At 39.6% G+C, this 21,932-nt stretch overlaps 2 protein-coding genes across 2 annotated transcripts; both read left to right on the forward strand.

Moving 5' to 3' along the window:
- Window positions 1-329: 329 nt before the first annotated feature.
- On the forward strand, window positions 330-11,150 carry hnmt (histamine N-methyltransferase). The gene is made up of 7 exons (XM_079170349.1): window positions 330-389; window positions 1,099-1,245; window positions 2,789-2,841; window positions 4,111-4,218; window positions 6,585-6,715; window positions 6,897-6,990; window positions 10,111-11,150. The coding sequence occupies exons 2-7, from the start codon at window positions 1,109-1,111 to the stop codon at window positions 10,470-10,472; spliced, it is 885 nt and encodes a 294-aa protein (XP_079026475.1). The 5' UTR covers window positions 330-389; window positions 1,099-1,108; the 3' UTR covers window positions 10,473-11,150.
- Window positions 11,151-17,689: 6,539 nt separating this feature from the next.
- On the forward strand, window positions 17,690-20,706 carry LOC306704312 (histamine N-methyltransferase A-like). The gene is made up of 7 exons (XM_079170604.1): window positions 17,690-17,817; window positions 17,934-18,076; window positions 18,541-18,593; window positions 18,991-19,098; window positions 19,315-19,445; window positions 19,750-19,843; window positions 20,151-20,706. Exons 2-7 carry the CDS (start codon window positions 17,943-17,945, stop codon window positions 20,501-20,503), a joined length of 873 nt encoding a protein of 290 aa, XP_079026730.1. The 5' UTR covers window positions 17,690-17,817; window positions 17,934-17,942; the 3' UTR covers window positions 20,504-20,706.
- Window positions 20,707-21,932: the final 1,226 nt, after the last annotated feature.

Consider the following 21,932-nt stretch of genomic DNA (forward strand, 5'->3'; position numbering starts at 1 on the left):
TGACATAACTAAAAAGGGGAGATGGACATACCAAGAGACATTTCCCTCATAAACTCTCCCTGAAGCATTAGTCTTGTTTTAATCCCAAACTGATCATCCTGTGTTGATCAGTTTGCTTTATCTGATGCTTTATTTGCAATCTAATGTTTGTTTAGTCTACTTTAGGCAATGTGCGAACGCATCAGACGTTTTTGTCAAACCTGTAAACTCTTGGTTGTTGTTTTTTTCGCAATGGACTTGTAGTTCATTTACAGTGTTACATCACTGGGTTGAGAGAGCTTTTCTTTGACGTATCTTGGGGCCCTCCTTTAAGGAAGCGGTAGGCTATTTCTAGTGGGAGGGTTTTATTCCAGCCTGCAGAGCTCTCCGGACTCCCTCCTGCACCACATGTAAGTGAACAATGCCGCGTTTTGTCTTAATCTGTGTAGTTTATTTAAACACCACGTGCACAATGATGACAAACCATAAAAAAAAAAAAAATAGCCGCTGTGACATCACTTATTCCGATCGGCCACACACATCAACGTAACGTTACGCGACGGGGCTTCTGTCTCGATCTGCGTGGGGCTGCTGTTTGTCTCCGCTGCTGTTTACATTGTTTACACAGCACGATAGCCACGATATCACGTGCAGCTGCTGGAGACGTGGCTCAGCTTCAGCGATCCTGTAGTGTAGCCGATAATAATAGCAATCCGACGGAGTGAAGTTCGTTTCACATTGGGGGTTCACCTTCAGCACAGTGAAAACAGAAGCCTGAAGTATGTTTGATGATTGTAACAAAGGAAGGAAATCAATCTCCAATGGCTGCATTCTGTTATGAGAAAGGGGATATTTGTTAAACTATTACATCATTTTTTTTTTTGTAAATGAATTGGGTGTGATAAGGAAGGTCTAGCCACGATAGGAAAACAAAATACAATGAAATTACAACCTATTATTGCTTAAATGTAATCAAATATCAGCAGGCTTAGTTATTGTCGATGACAAATCTGACAGCAAAACTCTTAACTCCTTAAAAAAACACACACATTTCAGAGATTACAGTTCTGACCCTCTTTGTTGGTGGAAATATTTTCTGATTTATTTATTTTTTGCCAGTTTGTTCGCCATGGCATCTTCACTGATGAGTCTGGTTAATGATGATAGCAGATACCAGAAATGCTTCCAGCTTTTTCTGGAGCGCTCCTCTGAGCATCAGTGTATGCGGGACTTCATCCACAATATGCTTCCAGATATACTGGCCAGGTAATCTGCAACACACACACACACACACACACAGACACACACACACGTTTTATGAGTGAAGCTACATGACCACACCATTGACAATATAATAGAATAAATCAAAGTGCAATTCAATATGATATATTAGAAAAGAATAGGGAATAGTTTACTGTACAGTAGTTATATTGGGGTTCCCCAATACTTTTGAGTTTAGTTTACTTTAGCGCTGGACAGATATAACCTCTGACATATCCGACAATATATATTGGCATGTATGGTGGCTGCTAATTGTCAAGACATTGCAGTACAAAACTAACAAAATATATATTTGAGATAATTTAGAAACAATGCATAGTTTGACCACAAGAAAGCACTGACAAGTTATGTACAGCTTAGTACATTTTAAAAAACAATAAAGGCATCCTTATCAAAAATGTTTGACGGTGTTATTTTTATGGAGGTTTGTGTGGTGTGTGTGTGTGTGTGTGTGTGTGTGTGTGTGTGTGTGTGTGTGTTTGTGTAGACGTGTCAGTGTATCATTACTAGATTACCAGAACTGTCCAACACTGGTATTGGCCTGAACTATAACTTGTGTTGTGATTTGAATGTTGCTGATTAACTACCATAAACCTAGATATTGTCTTAACCCTTAGGAAACAAGATTGCAGTACAGAATACAGTAAGAGTTGATGAGCAGTGTAGAAGAGGGCTGATTGGAAAAAATAATAATTTAACGACCATTTAACCCCTGGGATGTGATTAACACGACAGATAGGAAGACTGATTAACACTCATACTCCACCTCTCATTATCTCCAAACAGAACTCTGGGAAGCTTGTATGTGTTTTGTTATGTGATGTTGTCTCTGGGCTGAAAGTAACTTTGTGCTCATTAGACACTCGCTGGTAAGCATGTATCTGTCAAAAACATTCAATTTCTTTCTTCAGATTTAATCAGAAAAAGAAGGCGTGTATACACCTCACCCAATTAACCTGTCAAAAATGTGATAAAAGAAAAGTGAAATAATATATGTGTCAAAAAAAACAAAAAGGAATCTTGTGAATATTGTATGTTTTATCATGTTTGTTACTGTTTTGCCCACCAAACCAAATAATTGACTACTTACATACAAATATTAACCAGCTAAACAAGGTGTGTGTATGTAAATGTCATTGATTAAGCGTTTGTGTAATATTTTCTTTTCTTGCACAAAATATTCTATGTTAATATAAGCTTTAGCTGTGAGAGGCCAATGCCATGCTGCAGAGAACTGAACCCTGTGACTGTGGAATCCTGGAGAGATATACCGCACAAGTACATTTTAAAAGTGTGATAGTCTAATTAAGATCCACACGGTGAGTGACAGAACACGCCATGATAGCAACAATCAAAGCCTCTGAATCGGAGATGCTTCAGACACTATATCAGAACATCTCACACTTGTCAAGGCAAAATTGGCAGTTACAAGCCCCGAAATGTGACCCACAGTCGGCAGGTTGGAGGATGTGAATTTCCAGACTTGACTGTTCTGAAGACTGAAAGTGCTTTTCTGCTCTCCCCTCAGCATTGGTAACGGAAAGTCCCACCTAAATGTCATAGGAGTTGGAAGTGGAGCTGGTAAGTACACCCGGTATAGGACACAGTTGAACTTATCTTGTGTTCTACAGTATGTGACTGTGACACAGTAAACAGCCGAGTGACTTCTGCGGTAGACGGCGAAAGTGAGGAGGCGTTGATGAATCAGCCCGCTGTCCCTCTTCCTATTGGTCTGCTGTCATTTATGGTTGTAGCCGTAAAAAACTTGAACCTTGTTACTGCTGCCGAGAGTTCGTTTGCATCCGTCCAGTTGTCAAGATTGATCTTTAACCTTCGTCGCAGACAAAGTGACCTCTCTAGCCTGTGGTTTTTACTGCACTTTGTTTCCGGCGCTCATGATACAAACATCATTTGTTCCTGAGCCAACCCACTACAGTATGTGCCCATGAGTGCTCTTACCCTTCACTTATGTCAATGCCCATTCTTTTCATTTACCTGAGCTGTCATGTCAGTGTCACAATGAAGCGAGGGTACTGATTCTCTAATGGACTGTAAAATCCATTAGGATGACTACTCCCCCCGCAAGGTATTATTCAATCTAATCAGAAAGAATCAGCGCCTGTCCAGACCAGCTTCTTTACTTGGATTTACTCCTGTACATGACAAACTGTCAGCTTCAATAAGAACTAGAACAAAATGACCTGCCTATGGCTAAATTATATTGAAAGAAATAGCATAGCGATCACTCTCTCTCTGGTTTTGAGCTTTGACCTTTTTCTGAGATTATTGCAACATAAGATGTCTATTTTCCTGCAACACTGACAAATGCTTAAATCTGCAGCACCGTTTGGATTGAGATGACATGCAGGTTGATTAAATATACTATCATTTTGATCTCCAAGCAAATCACTACAACAGTTTGTTAGTAGGAGAAAGCTAGTTAGGTGTTAGCAGTTGGTGGGAGTCCTATGTTTTTTTGGGCTCACAGAGTTATCAGCGAACTAAACACACAGCAGGACTGACAGTTTCTGCAGAGGGAGCATTGAACAGTCAACATGAAGCTAAAAGGTATTACGCAGCGAGCTGCAGTTTAGCTGCACGGAGCCGGTGCAGACAGCCACATAGATTAAAATGAGAGCATATCTGTTGTGGGAGTCTGCTATGCTTGTGGGCAATTATGGTTTGTATTCATTCAATCAAACATTACATCAGTAAAAACTAGGAAAATGCGCTCTACTGAGTGCACCTTTCTAGTTTTTATTGTTCAACAGTTTGGGTACTTTGGAGAGAGTAGGTCAAAATTGTATTTGCAGATGGTTTTCAAAATAGAAACTGTGTTGGTGCCTGTAGGTGAGATTGACCTTGAGATGCTCTCCGAGCTCCGTCTGAAGCACCCAGGGGTGACAGTGGATAACGAGGTGGTGGAGCCCAGCAGCACTCAGCTAAATAACTACAGAGGTACAGTTTTTATGGGCAGACACGCAGCTCACATACACACACACACACACATTTATACTGTATCTGTATATTCACGTGCCCCCAACATTTCATTTAACGTCAAAGAAAGGAAATACTTACTCTTTATTGCATTGTTCAATGCAGAGAATATGATTTAAAGCCGTCCTTGGCTTTCACACTAATATATTCGTAATACAGTTATTCATGTATTACAGTAGTAGGGGGATGGTCCTTTAACCACCAGCCCTGTTCAAGCCCTCATGTCAGAAAGTATCCACCTGAATCACACACTGAATCCCCTTCAGCTCCAATATACAGTACATATACACCTGGATGAGGTAGACTTAATCATCTTCTGCCATTATTATGAAGTATCATTAGATTACATCATTGTAGATCTAATTTTTACTCCTTTTTTTTCTCATGTTGCCTAACACCATTTAGCTTCCTTTCTGGCCAGAATTGTATTGAACAAGTCTCAGAAGACAATCCTGGTGAAATATGCAAATAAAACAGAACATTTTCAAAACAGTGAGAACAGATCCTCAAGGCAATCTAAATGAATCATATAATATAAGACACAATGTTAGCCTTGTGTCTGTGTGGATATGCCTCTGAAGTCTTCCCACATCTGGACACTGTAATTTATTCATACATGAAAATATTGCATTTGTATCCAAAGAAGACGGTGACAAGATCTTTTTTTTCTTCTTTTAAATGTTTAGCTCAGTATGTTTTAAACACGATAAAGGGATCTTTAATAAAAAAAGGTTTGATGATGTTATTTTTGTGTTTTTTGTGTGTGTAAAACAAATAATAATTGCCAGACATGATTTACAAGAACTGTCAAAAATTGTCATTGGCCTGAAAAGTCCTGTAAGGTATTGTTTCTGATTAACTATATCACCACAAACCAAGGGATGATCTAACCCTTTAGCAGTTCAGTACACAGTAAGTTAATGAGTACATGAAGGTTGGAAAAGAAGAAGTTCGCCACACAAATGAACTCCTGTAATGTGATTAGCATAAACAAATTAACACTATAGGATCCACCTCATACCTCACCTCTCATTATTTCAAAAGAGAACTCTGGGAAACTTATAAATATATTGTAATACAGTGTTATGCCTGGGCTGAAAGTAAGTTTGTGAGACATCACAGCCCCGTTTGTTTTAGCTCAATTATAGCTGTTGGGCAATATGAAAATTATGAGACAGTTTTTAATGAAGTTAACTGATCTGTGAATATAATTATTCAAATGAGAGTCTGCAAGGTGCCAAAGTGTGAAAAAGTCTCCTCAGTGTGAAAAGTAGATTTATGATGTATTAATGGGGGACATAATAATCATAATAAATGATTCGAATAATATCAATATTAGTTTCAATGAAGAGCAGGATAGCATAGATGTTAATGTTTAGTGACTGAAATGCAACCAAGCAAACACAGGACTAAATATATCTATGTTGTTCGTGCACATTTATTACTAACTACTCACCGCAAGGAAAACAAACGACACGATAACCAACGAGAAAAGACAATAAAACTAATAACATTAGAGGAAAATATTCAATATTATGATGAATATTTACCAGAATTGACCAGATACTGTGATGGTATGCCAAGTAGCTGGTTGACACATTCAGAGGGTAGCTGACTAATAGCATTGGTTCTATTATAACAGGAGGTTCTATTATAACTGGAGGTGGCCAGACACCAATCACATACAACAGTAACTTTAAATTTAAGCAATGAAAGAATGGCTTTAGGAACATTAGGCATCCTTCTTGGCTGACCATTAGCTGGTTTCCGGTCCATGGGTTCAGTGTTGGAAGACAAATTGCACCGCCAGTGGAGACTCTTTGGCTGAATCTGCACTGAACCTCCAGTCTTGTGTGGGAGATGGGAGAAGGTTTTCTTTCCAATGACAGACGTTAAGGGAAACTGTGTTCTCCTGCTTGCATTTTGGTTGATGCTGGAGAGAAGATAATATGTAGAAAGTCTGCTTTTCATTCTAAGGATCACTCCTACAACTGAGAATAATATATATATGAATCAAAATTATTTACAGATTCATTATTTCCAGTGACAAGCAAACATTATGGCCCAAAAAAAAAAATGTCAGTGTAGGCACTAAAATATCATGTTTCGGTGTTCACATTACTGTGTAATACAGGGAATTGTAAGTAATAATGCAGAGTACTGTTGAATTAGCTATGTTATATGTTCCTGTTCTATGAAATAGAAATGTATCATTTACACAAAGCAACATGTAGTAACAATACAGATTGATTTTTGATGTTGTAACATTATTGTGTAATGATGTTTCCATTACATTCCATAACTCTGTTTTGTGTCTGTTGATGCAGCTTTGGTGTCACAGAAACCAGGTTTAGATTACATCAAATTTGCCTGGAACCAGATGACTGCCATTGAGTTTGAGGAGCACTGGAAAGTGAAAAAGATGACAAAGAAGGCTGACTTCATTCACATGATACAGGTTTGTGTTGCCAACGTAGTGCTTCTGGCCCATAAACTGTATTTTTGACACATCTAGGTCATATTCATTTGGCGGCGCTCCACAGCAATTAATCCCATTAGAACATCCGTCTAGCATAGCGTTTTAATTGGGTGCTCTATGAATCCAGTTACCAGCTCATTATCTGTTGTGAAATCGACAGATGCTGTACTATGTGAAGGATCCTGGCGCTACCATGAGCTTCTTCAGGAGTCTCCTGGACAAAAATGGGAAGCTTCTTCTCATACTAGTGTCTGGTAAGTGGGTGAAGTTTATCTCAAACTATCAAGACATTTGATCTTTCCCGTCTCTCTGAGTCTAGGGCTTAGCTTTGCTGTAGAGCCAGTATGCCTACTGCTGATACATCTCGTACGTATAGGGATGAACACCTGTTGGTGTAAAAAAAATACGACATACATGATACATGGTTCACAGAAGATGAATCCGACTGACTTTTGTGATCCTATGGCTTTTCCTCTGGCGTCTCCCAACAGGACAAAGTTTTTACTAAACCAGTATAATATCTCGACATTCAGAAGATGGATTGGATTGCACCGACAGTCGTTGTAATATTATGTATGTTAATGATTTTGATGATCCATTGACACTTCCCACGACTAGGTTCACGTCTTTAATTTAGTTTATGAGTAAAATACTTGCAAGACTAATGACATTCCCATCAGTCTCAGTCTCACGTTGCAACTGAACTTTTCTTCTTCACTTCCCTGGAGTCAACGAGCACGAGCGGATAGCTTACACATGAACAGTGCCATTTTTGCCATTGCAACTCAAATTGTGTAGGTTTTTGCCAAACTAACTTATAACTTTGGATTTGATGAGTAGATGTATTTTGCTAGCACTAGCAAAATACATCTACTCAATTACTAGAGAACTACTAGTCACCAGAAGTCACAAGTGCATCTCCTTGTTTACACAATTATCTAGAGTATAAACTAGAGTAAAAACCAGAGCAAAAGTACAGTGCAGAAACAAACTAATACAAATACAATAAGTGCAACAAACTAATACAGATACAATAAATGCTAATACAATACAATGAGTGCTAAGTGGAAGGCTCTGGGTAGTACTTCTTGAAGAGGTGAGTTTTCAGCCTGCGCTGAAAGATGGGCAGCGACTCTGCTGTCCTGATTTCAGTAGGGAGTTCATTCCACCACTGTGGGGCCAGGACAGAAAATAGCCGTGACCAGGTCGATCGGCCGCAGGGACCTCTGAGCGACGGGGCAACCAATCGCCGCGAGGCAGCAGAGCGAAGTGGTCGGGCTGGGGTGTAGGGCTTGACCATGGTCTGGATATAGGAAGGAGCTGTTCCTTTCACTGCCCTGTAAGCTAGCACCAGAGTCTTAAAAACTGGATGCGAGCTGTGTGAGTGAGTGTGAAGTTGTTTTTATGAGCGGTTCTCGAGAAAGCTGCATGCAGTAACACCACAGGCGTTGTATTCAGCCTGTTCTGAACAGGCATGTTTTCAACCGGCACTGCACAGTGTGCAACCAATTGACGAAACATGACACATATAGTACTTTATTCAGGCCAAACGGCTCAATTGTGTTAAAAGTATGAAGCCAATATGCCTCTCTGCAGGGCAGTGAGTTGATAATGTCAACCTCCAGGAGAGAGTGAGATTGCCCATCATTAACCAGACCACAGGGACATTTTTAGCATGTGGGCAAATGTGTGCTGCTGAAGTGTAGGGAAAAAAATTATAATGATCGCACCTGATTCAGCTACATATTGCTGAAAGATGACCGGAGAACCCTTTTTCTTCTTATACCTGTTTGTACGCATTGTCTTTCTTAGCTATCTTAGCATGCTGACGTCAGTGTTTACCTCAAAGCACAGCTGAGCCAAAGTACAGGCTCATGGAGTAGCTAAGCTAGCATGGCTGTAGACTTTTAGTCTTGTTTTCATGTCATCTTTTCCAGATGAGTGGTTGGGAAAAACTGTGGCGGACCTACAGGAATCAACTCTGTAACCCAGAGATAAGTCAGTGTGTGACCACTGGAGACATCAAAAGCCTCCTGGACTCCAAGGGGGTGAGCTACCAGAGCTACGAGCTGCCATCACAAATGGATATCACCGAGTGTTTCACCGAGGGGGTTTAAAAGGGAGAGCTTCTGCTAGATTTTCTCACTGAGGTGCTGGACTTCAGTAAGACAGCCTCATCTGAACTGAAAGCTGGTGTTATAGAGTTACTCCGGCACCCAGACTGTAGTGTGGAGTCCAACGGTAAAGTTATCTTTAACAGCAACATTGGAGTGATAGAATCCTCCTGATGTTGTAGAGCAGGAATCTGCAGGAGCGTGTAACCGATGCAATGTTTGCTGAGAACGACAGTTGGTCATCCAGAGTCACACCCAGATCCCTCGCAGTCCGAGTTGGCGTCACCACGGTTTCATCAATGGTGATAAATCCATGCTCTACTTTTAACCGCAGTGGTTGTAAGCAAGTGACTAATATACCTATTTGAAAATTACGACCGCTAAGTGTATTTCACAGATGTTGCTGACTGTGAGTAACCGCCACTTGGGTTTGATTTTTAAGTGGCGGATTTTGTAGTTAGAGAGCCCCAGGCATACGTCGACTTGATTTACTTTTCACCCTTTCTCTAACTGGGAATGTTGGTATTGCAAGTGTTAGAAAAAGGCTCCTCAAACCTCTTTTTCTGAAGTAAAACTATTAACTATTAATACTGAAACTAATAATACCACACTGCACAATAAGTAAGTAGTATAAAGCTTATTTTTTAAGTGCTTTGGAGAACTTTTGTAAGTTTATTCAAGGAACAATGAGTTCGAATTGGACCCAAAGAAACGCAGCGTTGACTGTGGAGGAGTTTTTATTCTCGAGAAAGCTGCATGCAGTAACACCACAGGCGTTGTTTTCAGCCTGTTCTGAACAGGCATGTTTTCAACCGGCACTGTACAGTGTGCAATCAATTGACGAAACATGACACATATATTACTTTATTCAGGCAAAACGGCTCAATTGTGTTAAAAGAATGAAGCCAATATGCCTCTCTGCAGAGCAGTGAGTTGATAATGTCGACCTCTAGGAGAGAGTGAGATTGCCCATCATTAACCAGACCACAGGGACATTTTTAGCATGTGGGCAAATGTGTGCTGCTGAAGTGTAGGGAAATAAATTATAATGTTCGCACCTGATTCAGCTACATATTGCTGAAAGATGACCAGAGAACCCTTTTTCTTCTTATACCTGTTTGTACCCATTGCCATTTTATCTTAGCATGCTGACGTCAGTGTTTACCTCAAAGCACAGCTGAGCCAAAGTACAGGCTCATGGAGTAGCTAAGCTAGCATGGCTGTAGACTTTTAGTCTTGTTTTCATGTCATCTTTTCCAGGTGAGAGTGGTTGGGCAAAACTGTGGCAGACCTACAGGAATCAACTCTGTAACCAAGAGATAAGTCAGTGTGTGACCACTGGAGACATCAAAAGCCTCCTGGACTCCAAGGGGGTGAGCTACCAGAGCTACGAGCTGCCATCTCAAATGGATATCACCGAGTGTTTCACCGAGGGGGATGAGAAGGGAGAGCTTCTGCTAGATTTTCTCACTGAGGTGCTGGACTTCAGTAAGACAGCCTCATCTGAACTGAAAGCTGGTGTTATAGAGTTACTCCGGCACCCAGACTGTAGTGTGGAGTCCAACGGTAAAGTTATCTTTAACAACAACCTTGGAGTGATAGTCATAGATCAGCTTACTTAATAAAACACATTCACTATATGAACCGCTTGTTTTAAGGGTGATTGTTTCAAATTGTACAGTGTATAATTTACTGTATGTAAGTAACATGTTTTAGTCTCTGGGAAATGCCTTGTTTCACATGATCAGTTCTGTTTTTCTAGAACAGTAATTTTTGTAGTTTGATTTCAGAATTATTTCTTGATTTCATCTGTGCTTGTGCAAAATGAAAATGGATTGATTGTGGGTCTTTTTTTTTCAAATACATTTTGTTTAAGTAATGAGCCACAAAATGGGAAGTTCAGAGTTTTGATCAGCTTCAGACATCAGCCTCATATTCCATCATGATAGCATTTTTAATGGGCTACAGCTGGCAGGCTGTGCTACCAACCATACCACACTATTGCTCCCATTGGATCAAATTACTTTGGCAGTATAAAGATAAATGTAAAATTGAAGGTTTAATTTTCCATGGAGATTGAGCAGTTAAGTTTGATAAAATGGACACTCCTGTGGGAGTTCCTGGATTCTGTGTCTTTGCCTTTGAATGTTATGTATTGAAATGGTTGCAGATTATATTTACATCAATGAGAGAACGTGATTAGACAAATATAATTCTAGGACCTGTTTATGCTGGCCTTTCTATTTTGCATTGTAACTGTTGTAGAATTAACATGACAAATAAATGTTTTTATTTTGCCATTTCCATATTTATCATTGTTAAACGTTTTAATAGTCAAAATACACACAAATAAATTGAACTGAAATGACTGTTTTACCAATTAATCAGAATACAGTAAGAGGTATAACGATGGTGGCAACTGTACTGGACAAATTAGATAAAGCTGTTTCACTAACTGCACAATGGTGTTTATATCATTGATATTTACATCATTATTTATTTCCATGTCAATGACTTTTTTTCATTGATTTGGGGTCTCTAGTGTGACTTATGGATGCAAAAATCAGCATATCAACTAACCAGACAAGTACGTTTTTTTTATATTAAGTGTGATCACCCTACACAACTTTATGTAATTATACTATAAGAAACCATGTCTCTTCATATTTACATATTGACATATGCAATATACTGGTTAGATAAACACAGTCACAATGGTAGCTGCTGGCCTCACTATTTGTCTTCAGGCATATCACTGATGTATGAAGTATTGGCACCATCTTGAGGGCAGCATCAGTAACTGTCTGTGAAATACAAAGATGGGCAGATCAAAGACAAATAAAATATATAAGTAGATCACTGATCACCTCCACTCAGCAGCAATCCCTGAAATTACTTGTAATGCTGCAATACAAACTATAAAATTCAACTGAACATGAAAAAATGAGTTGAAAGCTACATGGAAACAAAAATGTAGGTACAATTGTAAACTAAAAGCATATTTTCCAGTCTTTGAACTGAAATGACTACACAACACAGAGATCAAACACGAGCACAGACAGAGGTATCTGCAGTAAAATGGTAATAACTCTGGCTGTTTGTTTGGTTGCTCTTGACTGCACCTGCATACACATACATTGAAACCTGTCATTTTCCCCTTTCTTTGGAAAAGGGGGAGACCACTGTACCTCAATCTAGGGAGGTAAAGAGAGGTTCAGTTGCAGGTTCAGTTCTGGTTCAGCTCCCTGGGTCAACTCATGAAAAGTGTGCTCTGAAAGTATGAATGAGAAACATGCTCCAGTGGAGCTGCTCATCAGTAGACAGTAGACAACTCACAGGTGTGAATGTTTGTAAAACCAGTAATATACTAGAATATTTGCACTCCTTTTCTGACAATTAAGAATAAGACTTGGTCTCACACCCACATTATTTCAGTAAGCTCCTGGTGTCCATGACCAACGAAGGCAGCTACACACGTTCCATACATTGGAAAGTTGATAAAAGATACAAGGTCTTCCCCAAAGCCCACTCTCCTGAAAAACATGAAAACAGTCACGACATGATAGATTCATCATGAATACAACCACATACTCAATCATTAGTGGAATTCCTCCTAATGCATAGAAAAAATACATGTACATCAATCAATATATTAATATATACAATACAAATATGTATCATCACATCTGTTGTCATATGTCTTGGACACCAAGGTGAAGAGAGAAGCAGAGCTGTGAACTGATCACCACCGGCAGGTCAGTTGGATCTGATTAAGTGGGAGGCTTTTGGACAGACCTGATAAACCCAAACCTATAGTGAGAGTGAATTTGGAACGTCTGGCTGAGGCCCCCTGTCCTCATGGTCTTCAACTCCCACCTCCTGAAAATGTTCTCTTCTGGAGGTGGGAGGAGTAATGGGGATTCCGCCCTGGCTGTGCAACCTTGGACCAGCTCTTTACCCTTGAAGAGCTGTTGGTTATAAGAGTTTTCCCCATCCAGTCAACATGTGTTTTATGGACACGCATAAAGGCTTACGCCCGTGTCCGATGGGGAGCCCTATGGGTGTTTATGCAGGGTACTAGGGTCATTGCTATGAGCCATCCAGTCCAAAAGCAAGAGGTGTATCCATATTCTCTGCATAAATTTGGCACGGCCCTTTTGAGGTTTACCGAGCAAGTCCAACTGGCAAGAGGCCCGGGGCAAGACCCAGAACACATTGAAGAGATTATACATCTCATCTGGCCTGGGAACACCTCCAACAGACAGTCTGCCTATTACTGCAAAACATATAGAACATGCAAGAAATAGTACTGGCAAAAGTGCAACAGATGAATCTGTACAATATGTATATGTAAGCAGGGGGCGACTGTGGCTCAGTGGTAGAGCAAGGTCATCCTTCAATCATAAGATTGGCAGCTCGAACCCCAGCTCCGCTAGTTGACCCCAAATTGCTCCCGTAGGCTGTTCCTGCGGTGTGTGAATGGGTATGTTAGAGTCCTGATGGGCAGGTGGCACCTTTCATGGTAGTCCCTGCCATCAGTGTATGAATGGGTGAATGATGACATGTAGTGTTAAAGAGCTTTGAGTGATAGGAAGACTAGAAAAGCGCTGTACAGTCCATTTTCCATTTAGTAGCGTAGCATGCCTGCCAAAGCACCTTGAATTTGCAGAGGATAGTCTGCATAGATGCATGTGTTCACTGGCCTGAGGTAATTCATATGCAGACCACCACAGCCAGCACAAGTGTTGAGGTTTTGAGAAACCCATTTGCATCATACGGATTGCCTAAAGAGGTAGTGACAGACATCAGACCTCAATTTGCTTCAGGTGAATTTGAGTCATTCATTAAGTTGATTGCAGTTACACATTTAAACTCCAGTTTATCATCCGGCCTCAAAGGGATTGGCTGAAAGATTGGTCCAAAATATATAAGTCTGGCAAAGAATAGAACAGTTGGTGGCTTGTCATTGCAGCATTGTAATGCTGAATTCTTGTTTAGTTAAAAGAACATGACACACACACAAAGAAAACTTCTTCTTAAGATGGCAGGTCTCTATGTAAGATGTATCTCTGTCTTTCCAACCAGGGGATTCTCCTACCTAGCCAATCAGACATATGAAACTTTTGGCCAGGCAGTGTTTTTCTAAAATTACAGAGGAGGGAAGTGGTTTGATGGTCAATACAATATACTGGTCAAGTACAGTCCTTCAATCAGAAAATCGGCGGTTCGATCCCCGGCTCTGGCTCGGCTAGTTGCATGTCGATGTGTCCTTGAGCAAGACGCTTAACCCCAAAATTGCTCCCATAGCTGTGCCTACGGTGAATCTGATAGAAACTGAATTGTAAGCCGCTTTGGATGAAAGTGTCGGCTAAATGACTGTAAAGTAATGGTGTGGTTGCTGATGTTTTGGGTCCTTTAACATACTTAGTGAACAATACAATAATAAATATTCTAGAAATGAAAAAAAGTAATAATTTGCACTGGCAAACATTTATCACCTTCATGATGAAATGTGTATTTTTTGGGGCACGAGCAAAACTCGTCAATTAGAATCAAAGGCATACAAATTTCCGACAGTCACTTCAAATCCCTGCACATACAATAGAGGTGTGATGTTTCTATGCTCTTGTAGAAGCAATTGTTCCTAACAACAGAAAGTGTAGCGGGAGCTACTCTGTGCTTGCATGGATGCAAGCTTCAATTCAAAAGGTCACAATAAAGGTTCCCCACAACTCTCTCCTTACAGATGATCTATGTGGATAACCTCGCTGACACCATGAACGGAGGTTTACACTGATATGGTATGCATGGCCTGCAAGTCATGAAACTCTAATGTTGCCAGAGAACATGTTCTCATCTTTGTTCTGCTGAAAGTGGTGTTTGAGGTAAAATGCCACAGTTCTAAAAGTATATGAACAAGTGTAAGAGCCATTTTGTTGTTTTGTTTTTGTACAACCTCCCACCACTTGGGGGCGTAGTGCCGGTCTGAATCAGGGCACAGGTAATATAATCATACAGGTGTTGCTGAACAGAAGGGAGCAAACAGTTTTTGACCTTGCACATTTAATGAATGTAAATGTTATGATGTATTGGTTTAAGTAGAGAAAATGGATAACGACTGAGAAAGTGGTTGGCCTCTGTTTATGTGAGAAATAAAATGCCTATATTGGAAACTGGACTTCGTTATTTATGGTACGCGTCAGAACAAACATTTCAGCAACCGTGGTGACTTTTTTGGGGAAGCAACAGTCACTACATTAAGTCAAAAACTGCTTAATTGAGGACAGCATGGGATCTCTGCTGGCGTTTGATTACGTTCCGGTGTTTTGTCTACTAGTTTTTGAACCTACTGGTTTCCCTTCTGTGCATGTGTTGTGTTCGCTTAAAAGCAGCCGCTGTTTTCTGCCTCTGTCGTCTGATTCGTCACACATTCACAAACATGTTGCTGGAGATCTATAAAGCACATCTCATATCAATTGCAGGGATTACGATTGTATAAATGAGCACTACATCACAGCCACGTATGAAGAAATACATTGAAGAAAATACATTTATGGAAAGATCGCAACAACCTGGATTCGAACCCTGTCCAGCAAAATAGTAAAACTCCCTGATGTGGTCGCGCGACGTACGAAGAGCTTAACACTGTGGTGGGCAATGTTATACCTGTGACCCTGTGATACTCAATGCACAAGACCCAGAATAAACTGGAGCCAAAGACTACTATACCGAAAATATAGATTTTATTGACAATGCATGGAATAGAAGACTCGTCTCCACTCAACAAGTAAGTTTCAATAGAAGGCCTAAATGCAGATTATAATAAAGGAGGGATGGAGTAAATTATACAATAATACATAAATCAAAATAAATGAACAAGCAAAGAAAATAAACAATGTGGGGCTTAACTGCACCATCAGGAAGGTCCGTGTAGTTATGCGTAAAAAATATGTAGGCAAATTATGAATAAACCACCACTGTACACAAACCAAATCAAGTCAAATTTACCTTCTCACAGCAAGCTATGGTGACTCAAACCACACAATAAAATGCAGATGGCTACTCTACCACTCAGTGCCGTTTTTTAGTCCCTCACCAAACATGAAGAATCAATTGAGCCACCAAACAAAGGCTGACCTCAGCTGCCCTCTCAGGTGTGTCTGTATTCAGGAAAAAAGGCCCAGTTGAGTTTTCCACCCCAATTTATAGACTCTGGCCCTTTGCCTGGGTCCTAATGCTAGACTATCTGCTTTCCCACATACCAACTGAATGTATGAAGATATTTCCAAATGATGAACCATGGAGAAATGGAGAATTGAAAGCACCGTTAAGGAAGTAAAAGCAAGCCTTTCAGCAGAAGATTATTTTTGGTAGTGCAAAATATATGCAACATATTTATTTCCCCCTTAAATTAAAATTGATTCAACATTTTCAGTGAGTCTGTCCCAGCTCATCCCATATTTTTTAAGTCTCTTCTTAATATAGACCACTGACCATACCTGCTACAGTTACATATCATATATTGCTGGATTTATATATTACTTATGTATTGAAGTAACCCTGTAAATGGTATGTGTCAGCCAATTATTTGAGCAGACACCAGGCGGTCAGTTTCTGTGTGTAGAAGAAGCTGGAAGGTGGAGGGCAGATATGTTGTTCACGGTGCTATTGTTACACCCCCAGAAAAAGGGGTGGATGAATAATCACGAGAGTGATATATAGATTGCTTCTCAGCAGAAAGTTTAATGTTCATCGACAAGAAAAAATTTAGGGAAAAAATATCGCGGGTATTTTCAATGCCATTCGGCGGAGACCAAAGCAATCGATCCCAGACTCGAGATCAAGACCCCTATGTAGATCACAGTTAAACACTTCAACCCATACAATTCAAAACAAAGCAACCGATGCAAGAAAACACAATCTTATTTCAACCACGTATTCATGTGTGATGAGTCCTATCAATCACATTCAATACAATACACCATGAAATTACTATTTTCCTTAATTTATAAAAGTGCATGTTTTCCAACTCTTCACACTATGCAAAATAAATCAATCAATACAATGCCTCAGCAAGAAATACAATACAACAATATGATAAAATACAAAACAAGAAAATGCATGAATACATTACAAAAAATATATATCAAAAATATAGAATTGTACTTTTGTACTTTTATAATTATCTTGCGTGTACACGATTTAAAAAAACATATTACCTTCACCGACTTATGATTCTTCTCATTTGCCTCCTTTCAACGTTTTGTCATTGTAACATCGACAAAACACACCCTAAACATTTGAAACTATATTTCTGAGAATTTCTAAGATTCTTGAACCGATTCATGGCCAAAGTGACTTTGCACTAGCAGCCCCAGGAATTCACGGACATCTGAAAACAAGACTGGTGCTTTATTGTGTTTTTAAAATAACACTCAACTGCTGTGCTGTTTTGGGGCTTGCTGCAGTGATATAACCCACATACGTCTATGAATAAAGCTGGATTGGCCATTGTTGAATTATGTTGTCATCGGAAGTAGAGTAAACTCGCATTATGTGGGAGGAAGTCACTTGGACCTTAAGTGCACCACTGACTGTGTTTAAACAACAATTCAAGTGAAATATTGAGAATACACCCCGTAAATACATTGAACGCTCTGGCATATACCAATGACGACACAAAAATGAAACATTTTAACTATATATAACGATAACTATATAACCATATAACTATAATATCGCTAAGATTCCTGTAAACTAATAAATGATAAGGCTGATTTCAAAATAGGAATCTGGCAGCAGAACTGCGGTTGGCTCCGGTGTACAAGTACTCATATTTCAAGAGTTACGTAACGAAGGGGTCGTATGAGTTAATGAGCCAGCCTGTGGGAGGGGAGAGCTACTCTACAACTCTGCACCTGAGTGAAACCAACCCGACGCTCTGTCTTTACTCTCCGCGTATTGAAGGTGATTCTTACCGTAATGATTGTAAAGATAGTTTTTTTTAATAGTTGTTTCTTATGCATGCACGAATCATTGTGAATCATGGATGATTGTAAACAGCCGTGTGTAACGCGTTGCAGGAATCCGTCATGGCTGTGGATCCAAAGACGACTTGTTATGATGCCGCTCGGGCCCAATGCTTTCAGTTCTACTTACAACAATCCGGACAGCACAAGGCCATGTTCCAATGTATTCACAACATCCTGCCAGGAGAATTTAAAAGGTAACTAACAAGAAGAAAGGCTACGATTGAACTGCACGTTTGTCAGGACACGCGCTTCCTCTGGCCAATATTCAAATGTCATCTTCACTGCTCTTCTACTGTGTTTATGTACGTGGCAAACTGGCAGTAAAGCGATAGTAACATATCAGAAAATAAATTAGAACATGTATTTTTCTGCTATATATATATATATATATATATGTATACATACACATTATCTTTCTTGAATTCAACGATATATAATTATCTGTGTAAGAGAATGGAAAGTGAAGTCAACATCATAATGAAACACACACACACACACACACTATATATATATATATATATATATAGTTTAGTTATTATGAGCTGTTTATTTATTAATTCACTTTGGCTCTTGAAACTTGTTCTTTTAGGGTTTTAATTGTAAGTAACGATTATATCCTTGAGCCAAGTTTTACTTTTCCATCTATCATATGTTGCAGAATCGGAGTAGACAAAAGCAGCCTGGATGTTCTTGGTGTTGGAAGTGGTGGAGGTATGTGATGAGACAGCAGCTGGTAACTGTTGCATGAACACATCTGGTTTGTTGAAGTCATGTTGGCTCAGTTAAACTGTTGTGTGCAGTGGCAAAGATCTACGAGTGAAGAGATTGCGATTGTGATTCATGTTCTTAAAAGCAGCTCGATTTAAAGACCAGAGGAAAATACACTTTAGCATGATTTTGATAATAATGTAAGCGTCGTGGGTGTATGATAGGGAATGAATCAGTCCAACACGTTTTGTGTTTTCCTCATAACTTTAGATTGGAAAGTTTCAGGAATGTTTGCATATTCCAAACTAATATATTTTAGTGCTTGAGGTTTTCACATTAAAGCAGCATTCCACCGAGGCAATGGGTTTTCAAAGTCTAAAGATGTCCTGGTTTCTTCCAGGGGAGGTGGATGCCCAGGTACTCACTCTGCTGCAGTCAACATTCCCTGCTGTCCCGATCACTACTGACATTGTGGAGGGCTGCACTCAGCTCACAGACAACTTCAAAGGTATTGAAAATTCAGGATGTGGCAGAGTGATTTTGTTTTATAATTTCCAAATGTGTATTTGTTCCTTATGTGTCTTTGTTGTCTTCATCTGATCATAATCTGTGTTTAGGTTGTAGCTATTGTCATCTGTTATATCGCATGTTCTCATATTCTGTATATACTGTGTTTCTTAATGTTATTGTCTGCATTATCTGTTTTTGTATGTGCAACTTATAGCTTTGGTAGCAAAGACCCCCAACCTTCAGAAGATCCCATTTGCTTGGCATTTGATGAGCAGTGAGAACTATGAGAAACAAGTCAAAGCTAAAGGAGATATGAAGAAATTTGACTTCATACAATTGGTTCAGGTATTATGACTTCTATTTATTGACCTTCAGTTTAACAATGATGTAATGATGAATGTGTCTCAGTTTGTGTATGCAATGAGATGTATTGAGCTTCCCCTAAATCCTCCGCTGATGCTAGAAGTCAGTGGGGAGCAAATCAGAAGAATTGTTTCTGCCAAAGAAAAGTGCATAACGATAAGTGCTATAAATAGTCATATAATGCACTCTACAGTGTTGGAAAACACTTCAAACTGTGGGCTTACATGGATGCAAGCATCATCCAAAAAATGTAATTAAAAGTTGCCCACGACTCTCTCCTTAACAGATGCTCTACCATGTGGATAACCTCGCCGATACCATCACATTCTACCAGAGCCTTCTGAAGAACAACGGCAGGCTTATGATCATCATTGGAACAGGTAAGCCCTTCTTCATCATAACCTGTTTCTTAATCTATACTGAAGAGCAAAACATGTATCAAGTTTCATCTCACTTCATTTACCCAGCCTGATTCTTACTCATTTCATTCTGTGCTGGAAGAACAGTGCCCTCTTGGAGTTTTGCGTTGAAGACTGTTGAGGTTACCAGCCCTCATCACTGTTATATAAGATCCTCAGATGACCGATAGTCTCTCATGACTGTGACAAAATAACTTCAGTGTTTTGTTGTCGTTTGTCAATATATTTCTTCTGGATTTAATTAATTATTTCATCTCATAATATCCAGCTAACTCTAGTTGTGCGATCCTGTGGAAGACTTACGAGAAGGAGCTCGCTAGCGATGCCACCCCAGATAGCCGCTCATCAGCGGAGGTTATTGCCTGCCTGAAGAGCCTGGGTCTGAAATATGAGGAGCACGCCATTTACAACACCTTCGACATCACCGAGTGCTTCAATCCAAGCAGCCAGACTGGAAAGAATCTCCTGAATTTCATGACAGCGAAAAACAACTTCTACGAGTCCTTCACCCCAGAGATCAGAGCAGGAATTCTAGACCTTCTCAGAAACAAGTGCACCACTGAAAAAGATGGCAGGGTAATCTACAACAATGATATGAGCTGCATCCTTGTTCATCCTTGAGGTGTCTTGTGGAAATTGGTTCATACATTCTGTCTTCTGTTCTCGCATTCACTTGACCCTTATCAAAAGTGCAGCATGTGTGCCTGGTGCTAAGATTGAGTTTATCATTTGCAGTAGTTTTCAGTCATTTTAGCCTTTCACCTAATTTTGTCTGTATGTAAACCAACATTATCAATCAATAAAATGGAAGTGGTAAAACACAATGGCTGTGTCTGAAATCTCATTCTCTTCTCCCATGACAGAATTCAACAGAATTGAAAGGTTTTTTTTTCCAATTAATTTATGTTGTATTCTAGTAGCTCTGCAATAAAGATGAGCTTTCAATAACCTTCTGATAAAGACATTTAATTCAAGGATAAGCATGAACAAATATCATAATTTTCCCTCAGAAATATTCAATCCATCTATATAAACAGAGGTATCAACCATTCAAATTGAAAAAGGAAATATGCTGTTTTATCTTGCTTTTATACATTTTAGCGATTATTTTAAAAGGTTGAATAGTGTAATTCTTCTTTACATGGCCGATAACATTTTGTACCTGTTTAACAACGTTCCTTCCAGCTGCCCATGGGGAAGTGTAAACGGATGGCAAAGGAGGTAGAGTAAATGTTAAAACATGGGATTGCAGAACCAGCGTGCTCTAGCTGGGCCTCTCCATGTCTGTTGGCAGATAAGGTTGATGGCCCAGATAGATTTTGCACAGATTTCAAAGAGGTTAATGCTGTTACCAAACCTGACTGTTATCCAATGCCTCCAATGCATTTATCAGGTGGAAAGTGCAGCATTTGTTACCATATTTGACCTCTTGTAAGGTGATTTGCAGGTGCAACTAACAGCCAGAGCTAAGGAGACGTCATCTTTGATCACACCAAAGGGGCTTTTACCTATTCTGTTATGCCCTTTGGGCTGAGGAATGCTCCTGCAACATTTCACATTTCATATGAAGAAGGTGTTAAATGGCTTGACAGGGTGTGCAGTTTTTGTAGGTGAGCCTGTGGTGTATAGTGACACAGCTCATGTTAAACATCTGAAGGTAGTATTTGACTAGTTGGTAGAATTCAACCGTCAACTGAGCAAAGTGTGCATTTGCTAAAGCAACAGTGACCTGTCTTGGAAAGGTTTTAGGGTGAAGTCTTACTCCTGTACGAGCTCTGCATAACAATCATGCTTGAAAAGTTATATCACGAGTGGGGGCTTATATATTACAGTAAAAGTGTACAAATGCATAACATACTGAATGTTTTACAGTTTGACTTTATGAAATAATATAACTTTTGAAAGAAATTTCTGTTGACATTTTGTATTTTCTTAAAATATTAATGATGAGGCTTATTTTGATTTGCGACTGGAATACGTCCATGAAAAGATACCTGACAGCACAGAGTCTGATGTAAATACAAGATGTACAGGTCTTCCTCGAACAGTC

The sequence above is a fragment of the Pholis gunnellus genome (assembly GCF_910591455.1).
Source record: "Pholis gunnellus genome assembly, chromosome: 12".
NCBI lineage: Eukaryota > Metazoa > Chordata > Actinopteri > Perciformes > Pholidae > Pholis > Pholis gunnellus.

Excerpts from the sequence above, each read along its gene's own strand:
- hnmt (XM_079170349.1), top strand. The coding sequence starts at position 1,109 with ATGGCATCTTCACTGATGAGTCTGGTTAATGATGATAGCAGATACCAG. Across the intron at positions 1,246-2,788 it reads CTTCCAGATATACTGGCCAG|CATTGGTAACGGAAAGTCCC; the intron begins GTAATCTGCAAC and ends CTCTCCCCTCAG. Across the intron at positions 4,219-6,584 it reads TCAGCTAAATAACTACAGAG|CTTTGGTGTCACAGAAACCA; the intron begins GTACAGTTTTTA and ends CTGTTGATGCAG.
- LOC306704312 (XM_079170604.1), top strand. The coding sequence starts at position 17,943 with ATGGCTGTGGATCCAAAGACGACTTGTTATGATGCCGCTCGGGCCCAA. Across the intron at positions 18,594-18,990 it reads TGGTGTTGGAAGTGGTGGAG|GGGAGGTGGATGCCCAGGTA; the intron begins GTATGTGATGAG and ends GGTTTCTTCCAG. Across the intron at positions 19,844-20,150 it reads TATGATCATCATTGGAACAG|CTAACTCTAGTTGTGCGATC; the intron begins GTAAGCCCTTCT and ends CATAATATCCAG.